General features: G+C 32.5%; 1 protein-coding gene across 1 annotated transcript in view; it reads left to right on the top strand.

Annotated features, from left to right (window-relative positions):
* The window catches only part of LOC141287757 (dihydropyrimidinase-related protein 2-like), a 55,270-nt gene extending 49,714 nt beyond the window's left edge, over nucleotides 1–5,556 (top strand). Inside the window, exon 13 of the mRNA XM_073819889.1 lies at nucleotides 5,391–5,556. Within this exon, the coding sequence (XP_073675990.1) occupies nucleotides 5,391–5,556 (166 nt within the window). The remainder of the gene's footprint in view (nucleotides 1–5,390) is intronic.
* The last annotated feature ends 12,288 nt before the right edge of the window (nucleotides 5,557–17,844 follow it).

The following is a 17,844-nucleotide window of genomic DNA, read 5'->3' as shown; positions in this document are numbered from 1 at the left end:
GACTTTGAAACAGAACGAACAGAAAGATGAGGCCTTGAGGGGAAAAAATAAAGTAATACACAATAAGCATTTTTGTTGAGGCTGAGGCGCTGAACGCCGGTAAACCGATCTATCTCGGGGACAGGGCCGACTTTGCATTTCAGAGAGGCTGTCCATTTGCACTTCTGAGTTCAAATATGTTTACGGCATTTCTCTCCGCCGGTCCCCAAACTAATTGCTATTGCTTATGCTCGGCTGCGGCGCGCTTTGGAAGAAAAACACGAGGAATCAGGAAATGTCAGTCCAGTTCTAAAGCTCAGCTCGATGAAATACCATGGAAACACATAAAGCCCCTTCCACTCGGGGAGATTCACTTCTGGTTTGCTTAAGCATCCAAGGTTATGCTGCGTAAGAGCGCACGGGTTTATCCGTAAACAAAGACTCGAAGGTGTCTCAGCCCTCCGTGATAAACAACAGGCAAAGCTTGCATTCAATATGCAGAATGTTTGACTGAAAACACACAGGGTATTGGCAGCTGTCAAGCGATAAGTGTGAAGTTGAGAACAACCACAGGCGAATAACATCCAAGCGTCTGGGCTTCATGCGTCAGCCACACAAACCGGATTTGGACATTTTCTGAATAAGCAATAGAAGATTGACTGAGCAAAATGTGCATTGCTAGAATGAAGGGCCTAAATGTAGCTTTGTATGGCAAGCCGTTTTAGCCTAAAATATACTAAGCGTTACTAGAGCTCGTAATTGCATTTTCACTAGTAACAATTCAATTACAGAGCTCTATAATACAATTTTTACTAACAATTCCAATTAGAGAGCTCTCTAATTCAGTTTTTACTAGTAACAATTCCATTTAGAAAGCTCTCTAATTCAATTGTTACTAGTAAGAACTGAATTAGAGAGCTCGTTAATTCAATTACAGAGCTCTATAATACAATTTTTACTGACAATTCCAATTAGAGAGCTCTCTAAATCAATTTTTACTAGTAAGAATTCCATTTAGAGAGCTCTCTAATTCAGTTTTTACTAGTAAGAATTCCATTTAGAGAGCTCTCTAATTCAATTGTTAGTGGTAAGAACTGAATTAGAAAGCTCTTTAATTCAATTACAGAGCTTTATAATAAATTTTTTTACTAACAATTCCAATTAGAGAGCTCTCTAAATCAATTTTTACTAGTAAGAATTCCATTTAGAGAGCTCTCTAATTCAGTTTTTACTAGTAAGAATTCCATTTAGAGAGCTCTCTAATTCAATTGTTACTAGTAAGAATTGAATTAGAGAGCTCTTTAATTCAATTACAGAGCTCTGCAATTAAACATATCTTTAATGTGTTTTTTTACTAGTAAAAACTAAATTGTAGAGCTCTGTAATTGCATTTTTACTTGTAATTAAATTAGAAAGTTCTCTAATCGGAATTGTTATTAGTAAAAACGGAATTAGAGAGCATTGTAATTGGAATTATTACTAGTAAATATTGATTTCGAGAGCTCTCTAATTGGAATTTTTACTAGTAAGAATTCAATTGTAGAGCTCTGTAATTAAAAACGAATGGAAGTCAATGTAGACATATGTCTAGTAAAACTTAATTTGTAGACCTCTAATTGGAATTTGTTATTAGTGGAGGGAGGAGCGGATTTTTGAAAAGTCGGAGCGTTGTGGTTTTTACTCGCTCCAAGAGCGCTCCGCCACCGCTCCATCATGAGTACAATTCATGCCAACGGTCCATAATATAACTACATATTAAGCAAGAATTCATATGTTAAACATGTTTACCTAGCTTGATAGAGATGGATCACTCAAATCAGAAAGAATGTAAAGGCAATGGATGAGCGGTAAATTATAGTTCACAAGGAATTAGTTTGTTCCTTCTAGATAATGAATATTTTCAGGTGAAAGCACGATTTAAACGGGTACAACACTTATTCACATGCAATCACTCTGTCAATAATGCATTAAAACAAATGTAATGGTATCTGATTTCGAATAAACAGACATCTGTAAGAAATGCAGCGATTCATAGGTAAAATAACTGAAGAAAATGTATTTTTATTTTCATTACAAACTTTGCACGTCATAAAGCAGCGATTATACTCTTTTAATGCTGACAATGTTATTAGCTTGTTATGTGATAGGAACAAAGTTTGCACACTAGTGTTCCAAACTCTCCTGTTATTTTATTTTAGTATTTTTTATTTTAATATGTGTTATGAACAGGACCGTTATATTTCAAACATTATTTCTTTTTTTTTTGACGCGGAGCGAAGGCGGAGCGGTGTTTCTGATATCAGTGAGCGAGGAGTGGAGCGGGAGCGGGAAATTATGAACCCGGAGCGGAGCTGGAGCGGAGTGATTATTAAATGCACCTATAGACACAAAATCTCGTTTTTTTTATTCTACTGGTAGTTCGTTTTGCTCAAATAGAAATTGAGGCCTGCCTCTAATTCTGGCCTCCTTCTAATAAAGACCTGGACCACGATGCGCTTGAGTAAAATAAAGGCCCGGGCCTGTATTAGGAGATTTACGGTAATTAAATTAGAAAGTTCTCTAATCGGAATTGTTACTAGTAAAAACTGAATTAGAGAGCTCTGTAATTGGAATTATTACTAGTAAAATTGATTTAGAGAGCTCTCTAATTGGAATTGTTACTAGTAAGAATTCAATTGTAGAGCTCTATCATTTAAAATGAATGGAAGTCAACGGAGACATATGACTAGTAAAAATTAATTTGTAGAGCCCTCTAATTGAAATTGTTACTAGTAAGAATTGAATTAGAGAGCTCTGTAATTGGAATTGTTACTAGTAAGAATGTAATTACGGCGAGTAACGCTTAGTATATTTTAGGCTAAAACGGCTTGCCATATTTTTTACTAGTAATAATTAAATTAAAAAGCTCCCCAATCGGAATTATTACTAGTAAAAACTGAATTAGAGAGCTCTGTAATTGGAATTGTTACTAGTAAGAATTTAATTAGAGAGCTCTCTAATTGGCATTATTACTAGTAAAAATTAAAAAATGCAATAACGACGAGTAACACTTCGAATATTTTAGGCTAAAATGGCTTGCCATAGCTTTGGAAAAAAATGAATCAATGCAAATGTTCATTGTGAGTCCAGCTGATGAAAAGCATTTCAGCTCAACCTTGAGTCGACTACATCGCATTGCATCCCATCAGAATGACAAGCGAAGGCCATAACAACACTCATTCAGTACACAATTTGAGAAGACAAATGTAAATCCTATGCAGACATGATCCGGTTTATGTGGATTTAAGGATTTTGTCATGCGCTCATGGTTTTGCTTTTCCTATTATTTCCTTTGATTTTTCGATGTAAAATGACGGATATGTTCTGTATGGTTGATATGCATTATACAGGAAAATTTTATTATTACAAATACTTTCTGAAAATTGTCTGATTTCTGATTGAATGAGCCATTTTAGTCATCTTGTTCATAGCAAAATCACTTTGACACTTGGCCTTGTTGCTTGGCCTCAATTACATAATGAAAGATATTTAAAGTGTTTCCAGAGGCAGAATTGAACGTGCAACTATTATTGCGTAATGTCATTAACAAACATACATTATATAACGATAAATCAATCGATTAATAAAACAGAAAGTCAATGTTTCAGATATTAATAGATATCTGAAGGAAGAAAGAATGGAAAGGAGGAAGGACAGGCAGAAGAAAGCATGAAAATAAAAAAAAGAGAAAAGGTATATAATTACAGATCAGTCAAAAGTTTTTGAACACTAAGATTTTCAATGTTTTTTTAAAGTAGTTTCTTTTGCTCACCAAGCCTGCATTTATTTGATCCAAAGTACAGCAAAAACAGTAACATTTTGAAATGTTTTTACTATTTAAAGTAACTGTAAAAACAAACATTAAAATCTTCCTGTCCAAAAACTGACTGGCAGTTTCTTTTTCAGTTAGTAAGTTTTTGTTCGTTTGTTTGTTTTTCTATAGAAATTAATATTTGTATTCAGCAAGAATGCTTTCAATTGACCAAAAGTGATGATAAAGACATTTATAATGTTACAAACTATTTCTTTTTCAGGTAAACGCTGTTCTTCTGACCTTTCTATTCATCAAAGAAACCTAAAAAAAAAATCTACTCAGCTGTTTTCAACATAATAATAATAATAATAATAATCATAATCATAATAATAATAATAATAATAATAATAATAATAATAATAATAATCTTTGAGCAGCAAATCAGAATATTTGATGATTTCTGAAGGATCATGTGACTGAAATAAATGCAGACTTGGTGAGCAGAAGATATTTCTTAAAAAACATTTAAATCTTACTTCAAAAAAACTTTTGACTGGTAGTTTTTAGAGTTTGAAATCAGCAAGTTTTTGTTTGTTTGTTTTTCTATAGAAATTAATATTTTTATTTAGCAAGTATGCTTTAAATGGTTTCCACAAAATATGAAGCAGCACAACTATTTTCAACAATGATAATAATAAGAAATCTTAAGCAGCAAATCAGAATATTAGAATGATTTCTGAAAAATAATGTGACACTGAAGACTGGAGTAATGATGCTGAAAATTCAGCTTTGATCACAGGAATTACATTTTAAAATATATTCAATCAGAAAACAGTTATTTTAAATAAAAATATTTCAAAATTGTAATGTTTTTGCTGTAATTTGAATCAAATAAATGCAGGTTCTGTGAGCAGAAGAGCTTTAAAAACATTAAAAATCTTACTGTCCAAAAACTTCTGACAGGTAGTTGTTTTTTTGTTTTGTTTTTTGTAGCATATACACATTTAAAAGTTTGGAGTAAGTAAGTTTTTGTTTGTTTGTTTTTCTATAGAAATTAATATATTTATTCAGCAAGGATGCATTAAATTGATCAAAAGTGATAGCAAAGATATTTATAATGTTACAAAAGATTTCTATTCCAAAATAACTGTTCTTCTGAACTTTTAATTCAAAAATTCTTAAAAAAAAATGTATCATGGTTTCCACAAAAATATGAAGCAGCACAACTGTTTTCAACATTAATAATAAGAAATCTTGATAATAAGAAAAATTATTTTTGAAGGATCATATGACACTAAAACTTGAGTAACAATACTGAAAATGCAGCTTTGCATCACATAAATAAATTTAATTTTACAATATATTCACATAAAAAGACAGCTATTTTAAATAGTAATAATATTTCGCAATATTACAGATGAAATAAATGCAGAGAGACTCAATATGTAAGTTAAGAATATACATCTACTGTATTTTCTTTGAATGTACATAAGCCACTGATCTGTGAAGCACTGCAGATTTTATCAATGCTATTTTATTGCTTGTTACAGAAAGCAAGAAAACAAGAAGGAAGAAATAAGGAGCAGACAGCAGCACAATGCCGATCTCTATTTCACAGCTGTGCTCTCCGGGCCAATCCAATAGCCCAGCAGCACACAAGGGCTTGTCCAGCGTGCTCAGCGTGTGACATGTTTACGGCGGGCCACTGTGTGACGCCCGCTGGACCGGCAGGCTGCCGTTACAGCGCAGAGCCGCGCTCTTCTCCAGCAAACTTCAAGTGCTGATTCACTGGGCCTGACCTTCAGAGAGACTGGGCCAAAGCCAGTGTCTGTGTGCCATGATTAATGAGAGAGGCCGAGTTCAGACAGAATGAAGGCGGAGGACGGGGAAGAGTTTATGTGTGTGAGACGAGTGTGAAGAAGAGAGACAGGGAGTGAGACAGAAAAAGCAAAACAGAGAGTTATAACTCAACTGCTCTCTCCTGGTGAGGTTTCTAAATTACTGGTACTCACAGACAGATAGTCAATTTTCGAAGCAGACCCCGGATCTCAGTAACTCTGCGCTGCTTTCATTAGGGTCCAATATCAGCGGCGGCCCTTAAATCTTGCCTCCATATTTTTCCCATATTCGCACTTCTCTCGTTTAATGCCGAATTCCCTATACAGAAACGCTCAGAACATCACAAACCACCTTATCTCATCCCTCTTATTAAAGGAACGTGAAACACTACATTACACTAGAAACACTAGAAAATAGTATTAATTTTGTTAACAATGATGAAAAATATTCTCTGACAATTAAATGCTCACTTTGACTATGTCAACATTGAAGAAAATTTATGAGACTAAATTGTAGTTTAAAAAATAATATATCTATATAGCGTCTCATAAAAAAAATTACAATCTCTGCCCTGTGATTACTGTAAAAAATAAAATAAACCTGGCAACCATTTACATGCACTATTTCTGCAGGGAAAAAAGGTTGATGAGCTGAAAATTTTAAAAAAATATCAAAATATGGCGAAAAATGTTTGTTGATGATTAAATGCTCACTTTGAGCAAAATTATGAGACTAAATTGTAGTTTAAAAAAATAATATATCTATATTCAAAATATCCATATATTTATTTACAAAAGAAAAAAAAGAAAAGAAAAGAAAAATGGACCGCCAATGCATGGGGTTGCCAAATGTCATAGTTAAAATCACCCTATCAAAGCTTCTCTCTTAAAAAAAAGACAATTTCTGCCCTGTGATTGCTTAAAAAAAAATAAACCTGGCAACCATTCACATGTTGATGAGCGGAAAATTTAAAAAAAAAAATAGATATATATATATAAATAGATGGTGAAAAATGTTTGTTGTTGATGCTCACTTTGAATAGATCAACATGCAATACCATTGAAGAAAAATTATGAGACTGAACTGTAGTTTAAAATTTTTTTTCAAAATTTCTCTATATTTACTAACAAAACAATTTAATAAAATAGACCTCTATGAGTTTAATGTATGTGGTTGCCAGATGTTAGTTTAAATTCCCCATCAAAGCATCTCTTATAAAAGGACACATTTTTTACCCTTGGCTTTACTTTATTTGTGCAACCTGGCAACCTTTGTATGCACTCTCTAAATAAAAAGGCTGATGAGCTAAAAATTTCAACAAAATGTTATAAACTATGACGAAAAATATTTGCTGACGATTAAACACTCACTTTGACTATATCAACATGCAATATCGCAATAAAAGGCTCTATAATTTCTCTATATTAAAAACAACTGATGAGCTAAAAATGTATATTTACTTTAACAAAAATTGACCTCAATGAGTTATCATGGATGGGGTTGCCAGATGTCCTAATTTAAATCCCCCTATCAGAGCTTCTCTCCTAAAAGGACACATTTTCTGCCCTGTACGTTACTTTATTTGTGCAACTGGAAAATATTTGCTGATGATTGAATGCTCACTTTGACTGCATCACCATGAGACTAGATTGTAGTTACAAAAAATAAATCCATATTAAAAATGTCTCTTTATTCTCTATATTTAAAAAAATAAAAATAAAAAAAAATAGACCTCCATGAGATTTCATGCATGGGGTTGCCAGATGTCATAGTTTAAATTCCCTTTCAGAGCTTCTCTTTTAAAGGACACATTTTCTGCTGTGTTTTACATTATTTTTGCAACCCAGAAACCAATTGCATTCACAATTTCTGAAAAGAAAAGGCTGGTGAGCTGAGAATTTTAACAAAATTTCATAAAATAGAACAAAAAATTTTGACCATTTCACCATGCAATATCATTGAATAAATATTACGACTAAATTGTAGTTAAAAAAATAAAATCTATCCATATTTAAAATTTCTCTGTATGGGGTTGCCAAATGTGAGCTTAAATTCCCCTATTCCCCCTTTTTCTGCTCTGTTTTTACAATATTTGTGCAACCTGGCAACCATTTGATTGCACTATTTCTACAAAAAAAAAAAACCTTGAAGACATTTTTTTTTGGACTAAATTATAGTTTAAAAAAAATAATATATCTATATTCAAAATGTCTCTATATTTACTTAAAAAAAAAACTCCATGAGTTTTCAAGCATGGGGTTAGCTAGATGTCATAGTTTATCTACAATGAGACATTCTGCTCAAATGAAAGTGTATACATTCAGTATGTGGTTTTTTGCTGCAACTAAATCTGCCATCAAACCTTTAGTGCTGAAATGTAATAAAAACAAAAACATGGCCTCGACGGTATTGTTTGCAATTTAGGTGACTGAATAAATGCACTTATGCAACCTCTGTGCCAAAATACAAAGTCTTCCTTGTTTTTTTAATAGTAAAAAATAAATCCTCCAGGTTTACAACCTTCTATATACAAATAAAAAACCATGCATGTAATGATCAACTTCAGCATGCATTTGTAGAAATTTTAACTTAATGAAAGTGAAATAACTGTCTGAATCAATAGATGCTGTTTGCTGTCCGTCTCCATTTACAATTTCCTCCACTAATCAATGCTGAAACAGGGTTTCATGACTCGTTAAAGTCATAAAACTTCTTAAAATTGGTCTGATTTATGGAAATTATTGCAGGCGTACATATGAACAGGCAATCATCTGTGAAAAACACGCATTTCAAATCCACAAAGACTGGCGTTTCCTAATACAATCACCTGTTGGTCGTGCCACAAGGGAATTATCGGATTCCTTGGATTCAATGCAGGTACTTTAGGCTATTCAATTAGTTCAAATTAATTTCACACATTTTTTTTCATAGCTTTTGAGCCCCAGCGGACCCTCTCCCTTCATAACTTATTAAACAAACACCGGAATATTTGTTCTTCCATTTCTAATGAGAAATAGGAGCCAGTTTATTCTTTCACTCCCGGCAAAAGACTTCAGAAGTTCCTGTTGCTTTTTGGGTTTACGCCTCCATTCGGACGCTCAGAGGGAAAACCGGAAAGCAAACACAGTCCAGAATATACACAGCCAATGCAAGTCTTTGTTGGTTTATTCATTTATTTATTTGTCATTTTATAATTTAGAGTAAATGCCAATTATGATGATAATTATATTTTTTCGTTTGCTTGAAATTGCCTTTACATCCTTTAAGTATATAATTTTTTTGCAGTGTCTATTTTAAATTGATTGAGTTTCCAGTTAAAAATAATAAATAGAAAATGCTATTGTCAAGATGATCTAGATACCTACCTAATTTGGACATCTTCATCCTGTTCAAAAGTTTTCAGGCTCTTCATGCATTGTGTTTCCCTCTAGAGCAACTTTTAAAATAGTTTGAACCTTTTTACACAGTTTAATAGTCTCTTAGTTGTCCTCAGTGTGAAAAGACAGATCTCAAAATCATACAGTACATGCTGGAAAGGGCTCAAATATGCAAAAGATGCTGGAAAACAGAAGAATAATAAATCCCAAATCAAATATCACCTGGTAATACGAAAGCTATTTTTTTTTTTATCAGATGTTTTGATTATTGTTTAGAATGTGCTCCTAAAAAATTTGACTGTGCTCATAAATTTTTTAAGTACTTTTAAAAAGAAAAGTAAGCGTAGAGCCCTGCCATATGCAAAGTTCAAATGCAAACAGTTTAGTTGTGGGCAACTTGATGTTTTTTTCCCTCACTGAGAGCGAAATAAAACTGTCTGATTCGCTCGACAGATGTGCAGCGCTCCAAATGGCAGCCCAGACTGCTGTTTTTCCCCTAGTAGATCACACAGCCAGTGCGAGTCGTAATAGCGTGTGATCTACAGTCATAGGAGGAAAAAACGCAATTGAGAGCGCCGCACATCTGCCGCGGCGCAGCTTTCCGGTCGTCCCTCGGTTGCGGCCCGCGACTGCTGGAAGCAGAGGGTTCGGGGTTGACATGGATAATAAAGATGAGCTTTCCAAAAATTCAGAGGGGAGCTTGAATGACAGCTGCTGCAGGACGTGACGCCAGGAAATATGGGGTGGCAACTGTAGCTCAAGGTCCCCCTCTCGGTTTTTGGAGGGAAAGTCAATGGCGAAGCAACTTAACCGAGCAGACTTGAGCCCCACCTGAGGGTTTTCTGATTAAAGCGTGTACGAAACGGCCACCTGTCTCCCCACGACGAAATCAATCCAGGCCGCCGAGAGCCCCCATGCCTAAATCGAAAGTTCTCTCTTTGCCATCAATCAGCAGAGGGGTATCTGACAGGCCTTTGAGTGGCATCTGGTGTCTGTGCACATTTTTATGAGCATCAAGGCCATTATTTGCCTGTTTGCGGGTCCTTGCCTGCACTCGGCTCACCTTGGGCTCTGCTAATTTGGCATTGCTGAGCAACGTTGACATCAATCACTTGAGAACAACCAATTAGCCTCTTAGCCTTGGCTCTCCCTTGCTCCCATTACGTCTCGGTGGAGACGCGCCGTGCCAATCAGCGACAACAGATTTCAATCAAATGTGCTCAAGAGTTACCCGAACAAGCGTTGGGGATATGTTGACTCAAAAATCTGACCCCTACCAGCACGAGGAACGGCCAATAACTGACTGAGGTTTATTACAGCCGTTCAAGCAATGTGCTTAAACAATATAATCGGCTACTTTGGGATGTATGCGAATATGCACATTCATTTCACAACAGTTTTTGAGGGCAGGAAGTCACAGTGCTGGGAAAATAAGACATGAACAAAAAAAAGTAGTGAATTTAGTAGTTCTGGCTTTATAAAATGTATTAGTCTAGGAGCAATTAGCATTGGTTCAAATACAAATTTATTTTCCTCACCTTTGGAACAAAAAAAAAAAGAGTTTAAAATAAAATAAAATAAAATAATAAAAAGCTAAATAAAATAAAATAGTATTTTATTACAAATAAATTAAAACAAAGCAAAATAAAAAAATAAACCAAATACAAATATATTAGTTTAGGAGGTTTCAATTAACTTGGGTCCAAATTAGTTTGAATTTTCAAAATTTGAAGTTTTGAATTTTGAACACAAAAAGAGTTATCAAAATAACAAAATTATTTTATTTTATTTTATAATATATATTTATTTTATTTATTATGAATAAATTAAAACAAAGCAAATTAAAATAAAATAAATAGTCTAGGAGGTTTGGGTCCAAATTGGTTTGATTTTCCACACATTTTGAAAAAAAAAAGTTATCAAAATAAAATAAAATAAAATATTACTTTATTATAAAATACAATAAAATAAAATAATAAAGCAACAAAAAGCAAAATAATGCAAAATACAAGACAATTTTATTTTATTATAAATAATTAAAACAAAGCAAAACCAAAAATAAAATAAAAAAAATATATTAGTCTAGGAGGTTTCAGTTTCAATTAACTTGAATTTGAGTTATCAAAATAAAATAAAATATTTTATAAATAAATACAAATAAAAAAAATACAATTTTATTATAAATAAATTAAAATGAAATAAAATGTATTAGTCTAGGAGGTTTCAGTTAGCATAGGTCCAAATTTGTTTGACATTTCCACATATTTTGAACACAAAAAAGTGTTACCAAAATAAAATAAATTAAAACAAAACATTATTTTACAATAAAATAAAATAAAATAAATAAAATAGTCTAGTAGGTTTGGGTCCAAATTTGTTTGACTTTTTCGACACATTTCGAAAACAAAAAGAGTTTAACAAAATAAAATAAAATAAAATGTTGTTTTATAAATAAATAAATGAATAAATAGATAAGTACATATCAAAATAAAATATAGTTTTATTATAAATACAATAAAATAAAATAATAAAATGCATTAGTTTAGGAGGTTTCATTCAACATGGGTCCAGATTTGTTTGACTTTTCCACACATTTCGAATACAAAAACAGTTATCAATATAAAATAAAATGTTTTGGATGATATTAGCAATAAATTATTTTGAGATGGATTTGCGATGAGATGCGTTTTAACAATAAAACTAATTTATTCATAACAACACTACATCTTTAAAACATCTTTAAACTGTGCTCTAATTGGTCTGTTGTGCACCAACCCTAAATGACAATCAGTCAGTACAGCTATAAATGTCTGCTGACTTGCAGATTCAAGATGTGCACAATTATCAAAAATAAAAACCGGTCTAAATTTAATCCAGTAATCAGGCATCACAGCTGCCAAAGCGATACCAGACTGTACAGTACACAGCCATTATTATGCAATCAAAAAGAAAATCAATAATGCTGGTCTTCAAATGCAGGTTTTTATGCTGTATATATCCAACTAAACAGCCAGTGATTGTCATGCATTTTTGTTGTAAGGAAAAGCAGAAATGACATTTTGATAACTCCCTTTGTGCTCCGCAAGGAAAGAGAGTTTTCATAAGAGTTTCAAGTAAAACGAGGATGGGTAAATGATGACAGAATTCACAGTTAACATGATCTGTGGAAGGAGCAACGTGAACAGACTGACACATTTCTTCGTTTTCTTAAGAAAAGCATTCAAAACCCTTTGCTCAAAAATCAGAGCGGGGGCTTTTTGTCGATCCCTGTTGATTTATTCAAGACAATTCAATTACCTGTTTATCGCCTCATAATTTATGCTGTCACTTTAATGTTTACACAGTTGGATGAGCGTCTATCATTGTCGTACAAATCTTTATCTCAGGGCTCTCGCGGGGATTCGGAGGTTCCTGCCAAAGACAAACATAAACAAAACACCAGTGAACCTCTCTGCTAGAATGAGTCTTTGATCAAATGCGTGAACACGGCATGAATTCAGTATAGGCGTGTTGAACTGTGTGTACGCGGCGCATTGAGCTCTTTTTGGCAGGACGCAACAGCTCAGATCTTAACGCTGTTTGATGTCTTGATCAGAACAGTCTTCTTTAAGATGCTCCCAATCCCAAAAACACAGCTTTGGATTTCTGAGATGGGACTGATACTGAGATGATCTTACATGTCTGAAAAGGACAGTTCATCACAGAAAGAAAATTCTCTCATCGTTTACTCACCCTCATGTTGCTCCAAACCCATTTGCGCTGCTTTCTTCTGTTGAACACAAAAGATCATCATTTGCGGTCCAACCAACATTGACTTTCATTGTTCATTTTCAAAAGCTCTTTTTTTCTGTTCCACAGAAGAAAGCAAATCATAAAGGCAGAGTAAACGAAGACAGGTTTGTCATTTTTGAGTAAAAGTTTGAGGGAAGTTACTATACGATTGCGGTTAGCTTCTTATTTCAAAAGTAAAGACCACAGCCGACCACAACAGAGCTTATTTACATATGCAAAGCTATTTTAATGGGATAGTTTACCACAAAATGAAAATTCTGTAATTATTTATTGACCCTCAGATCAATACTTTCTAAACAGTTCTTTCTTTTTCAATTATTTTTTGTTTTTGTCATACCCCCGGTTTCACAGACAAGGCTTAAGCCTAGTCCTAGACTAAAGTGTAAGTCTGAGCTGTTTCAACTGAAATAAAATTGCACTGATTGATCTTAAAATATATCAGTGTCTTTGTTTTGTCTCAAGATGCACACCAGTAATGTTTTTTTCTAAGCATGTTTGTAAAAATTACTTAAATGTCCTAATTGAACTATGGCCTAACCCTGGCTTAGTCTAAGCCCTGTCTGTGAAACCGGGCCATAGTTTTTAGATTTATAATTTAGTCTACACAAATATAGTACAGTAAATGTAGAACAAAAATGTAAAACAGAGGAAAATTAAAACGCTTATGAAAAAAAAAAGATTGTTCATTGTACAAATCTAGGGGGAATATTAAAAAAAATAAAAATAAATGCTACAAAAGTATAGAGAGAGATTCTTTGAAAAAATAAAAATAAATAAAATAAAATGCAGCACCTTAGATTGATAGAAAATAGATAGATAAATAAATAAATAAATACATAAATGCTACAAAAGTATAGAATGAGGCTTTTAACAAAATAATAAAATGACAAATAAATAAAAGGTACAGAAAATGCAGCACCTTTGATAAATAAATACACAAATACTATAAAAGTATAGAATAAGGCTCTTGATAAAACAAAATAGTACAGAAAAATAGAATGCAGAACCTTTGATAAATAAAAATAAATAAATTATACAAAAGTATAGAATGAGACTATTGACAAATATCAAATAAAATTTTATTATAAACAAATAAAACAAAAAGCAAAATAAAATTAAATATGTTATTATAAATAAATTAAAACAAAGCAAAACAAAATGAATATATAAAATATAAATAATTAATTAAATCGTAAAACTTTAAATCGTCTTTTTTATATAAAAAATAAAATAAAATAAAATTATAAAAGTATATTATTCTGGGAAGTTCCAAATTAGTTTGAATTTTCACAAAAGAGTTATCAAAATAATATCTAATTAAAATTAAAATTAAGCACAATAAAATTAAATATTTTATTATAAATAAAAACAAACAAAATAAAAACAAAACAAAACAAAACAAAACAAAACAAAACAAAACAAAACAAAACAAAACAAAACAAAACAAAACAAATAAAACAAAAAACAAAACAAAACAAAATAGAGGTTCGGGTCCAAATTTGTTTGACATAACCCTAACCCTAACAAAAAAAAAGAATTATCAAAATAAAATAAAATAAAATTAAATATTAATAATATAATAATTTAATATTTTATTATAAATAAATTAAAACAAAATAAAAAATAAAATAAATGGTACAGAAAAATAGAATGCAGCACCTTTTGATAAATGAAAAGGAATCAATTCTACAAAAGTACAGAATGAGACTATTGACAAAAAAATAAAATAATAAATGGCACAGAAAAATAGATTGATCGATCTAGATAGATAGATAGATAGATAGATAGATAGATAGATAGATGACACTACTAGAATGAGGCAAATAAATAAATAAATATATACATGCTACAAAAGTATAGAATAAGGAACATACGATAAATACTATAAATGATAAATATATAATAAACAAACAAACAAACCAATAAATAAAGTATAGAATGCAGCACTTATAATATATTTTAGATAGCCAATATCAATGGAGATGACAGGGATGAGTCAGGCACATCTCAGTAGACTTAGATAAAGCACAGTGGTGGCCGTCGCCTCAATACGAACATACCTGCCACTGGACAGACACTTAGCGCTCAATCTCCCTGTGATCAGACCCAATGTTGGTGAGAATGCTGTCCACAAGCCCTTTATTGACTAGAGACCAGGGAGGCCCTTGACGGGGATTAAGACAGCAGAAGAGAGGAGACCAAGCTTGGGAATATCAAAAACACATGCCTCTTCAGAGAGCACGAATAAAAGATGTGGAATCACAGCCCGGGGTGCCACCTCAGGATCTGCCATCTCCAGCCGGCCTGCTAATGACCTTCCACAAAGAGAAACCCTCCTGCGCTCTTCTTTGGGATGATGGCTTTCAATCTCCCATCACAGAAACACACCGCAAAGACGACCGCCGCGTCTCAACAGGTCCCGCTTGATAACCGTCGGAGAGGAGGAAGACAAAAAGATGGATGGACGAGGAGGAACAACTATACGACTCAGATCAGCTACCTCTGCTGATGGCCTTGGATCGTAATAGACTTTTGGGGGGTTTGACGTGGCACCTAATGCGACTGCCGGTTATTTATAGCGTTTCAGAGCACTGCCTCTGCAAGAAAAATTAGGGTTTGCTACGATTTATCATGGGCCTCATTAGACATTGGATCGGTGGGGCAAACAGCACAGCCGAGACTTCGCATTCACAATGGCTACATTTACATGTGCCCGAATAATACATATTGATGGCTCAATTGGATTGAAAAGCTTCATGTAAACACTTCAATCAAACCAAATGAGCTCGATCTGAATGACACATATGGTGTAGCCCAGAAATAATCTGATCAATGGGGAAAAAATGAGCTTGTAAACGCTTGAATCTTCTCAGTCGGATACTAAAATATTTTGTGCAAATGTGCAATGCTGTAATGCATGTTTATCTTGAATTTGCATGTTTATTTACATCTAATAAACTGGTTAAAAATGCTGGTATATAATATTTATAATATAAATTAGTTAAAATAAATAGAAACTTAGAAACAAAAAGTGTAATCAGGGCAAAAACAATAAATGATAGAACACTTGTGGTGAATCAAAATATGTTTGGTTTCTATAGAAATGCTGATTTTTAACATGTTCTGAAATGCCACTGAAGTAAACTGGTGCATTTTCTTACAAAATATTGCATAATCACGGAAATCTTCAAATCAATAAGTATTTAAAATGTAAATATTATAAATATACAAAATTATAAAAATGCATGCAAGGACCAGGCTTAAATAAACCTGTAATTTATATTTTAAATATTATAAAAATTATAATATAAAAAAATATATAAAAATATTATAAAAATAAGAAAAATAAAATGCTTGCAAGGACCAGGCTTAAATCATGTTATAAGCCAAATAAATAAGATCAGAAATATAATAAAACTGTTATTTTTATTTTAAATATTTAAAATGTAAATATTATAAAAATATAATATTAGAAAATACATAAAAATACTTTAAATCATGTTGCAAGCCAAATAAATAAGATTTAAAATATAATAAAGCTTATTTTTATTTTAAATATATAAAATTTAAATTAAAAAATAATATAAAAACATGCATCTAAAAATGCTTACAAGGACCAGGTTTAAATTATTTTACAAACCTAATAAATAATAAAATTATTATAATAATAAATCTAATATAAAAAAAAATATATATATATATATAAGCATTTAAAAAAAAAAAAAAAAAAAAAAAAAAAAATATATATATATATATATATATATATATATATATATATATATTTTTTTTTTTTTTTTTTTTTTTTTTTTTAAATGCTTGCAAGGACCAGGTTTAAATCATGTTACAAGCCAAATAAATAAGATAAGATAATATGATGAAATATAATGAAACTGATAATTTCATTTTGAACATTTCAAATTTAAATACAATATTTACAATTAGTTACAATATTTGAACAATTTAATTTTAACATTTAAAGAATAAATATAATATTGCAAAATATAAAAATGCTTGCAGACCAGACCAGGATCAAGCCCTAATAAAATTTTCAACACAGTACCTGAACGATTTAAAAATCTATAGTTAATATAAACAGAACTTTTAGAACCTGAAATAAGCCTGAATTAACTCGGATCAACAAAACCTAGTACATGCAAATGTTTTCATAGAAAGAGAGCCTTTCTTATTCTCATCTCATTTTCTGAGACTTCTTTTCTGCAAAGTTTGTATTAGGTCGATGTTCCTCGATTTCGTCTGCAAAGAGCCGGTTCCTTGAAAGTTTGCCATTGTTTCCCACCACTTAAAAGCAACACTCCAAGTTTGTGGTTATGCAGATGTTTGCTCCACTGGCTGGTTAAAAATGCGTCAGAGTTATTATCGTTTCACAAGCAAAGCGAATATGAAGCCCTCGGGTCCCGTTTTTCGTCAACTGGAATATCTAGCAGGAAAAAATATCTAGAAAACGGTACTCCAGGCAAACAATGAAAAGCGCAGAGCCTCGTGAGACACCCAGGAACATGGCGGATCTGGGACTCGATTTCATAAAATCAGCCTCTGTGCACCAACGATAAGCAAAAGTGAGGGGAAATAGCGTGTTTTAAAACAATCATAAAACACCAGAGGTTTCACGGGTCTCTGCGCGAGGCTCCGCGCCTGTTATTACACGTCTGTGTCGGTGTATGCGCACAGGGAAGGCTTTGCAGAAGGCCAGGCGATACATAAACGAGTTTGAAAATGAAACAGTCACTGCTGCAGAATTGGAATTTGAAGCAGTGCATTAAAAGATGTCAGACACATACGTTTCCATTCCTCTGGCCTTATAGAAGGACTCGTGTTCAATATTCAATTTAGCAGTAGCTTCCCTCGCTGGCTTCTTTTATTCAGTAATTATGCTCTAGGAATTCTAATAGAAAACCGTCCATTGCCATGGTAAACAAACCCACTGTGAGTCTGAAACACATAAATACTAAAATGGAGGTCTATAATACCAGGAGAGTTAGCACCATTCATCTTAATGGCAGCACACAGTCTGAACTTTGCAATCTTAGCACACTCACTTCAGTT

Source organism: Garra rufa, chromosome 15 (genome assembly GCF_049309525.1).
Source record: "Garra rufa chromosome 15, GarRuf1.0, whole genome shotgun sequence".
NCBI lineage: Eukaryota > Metazoa > Chordata > Actinopteri > Cypriniformes > Cyprinidae > Garra > Garra rufa.
Note: the sequence above shows the minus strand (reverse complement) of the source record. Positions and strands in the feature narration are given on the sequence as shown.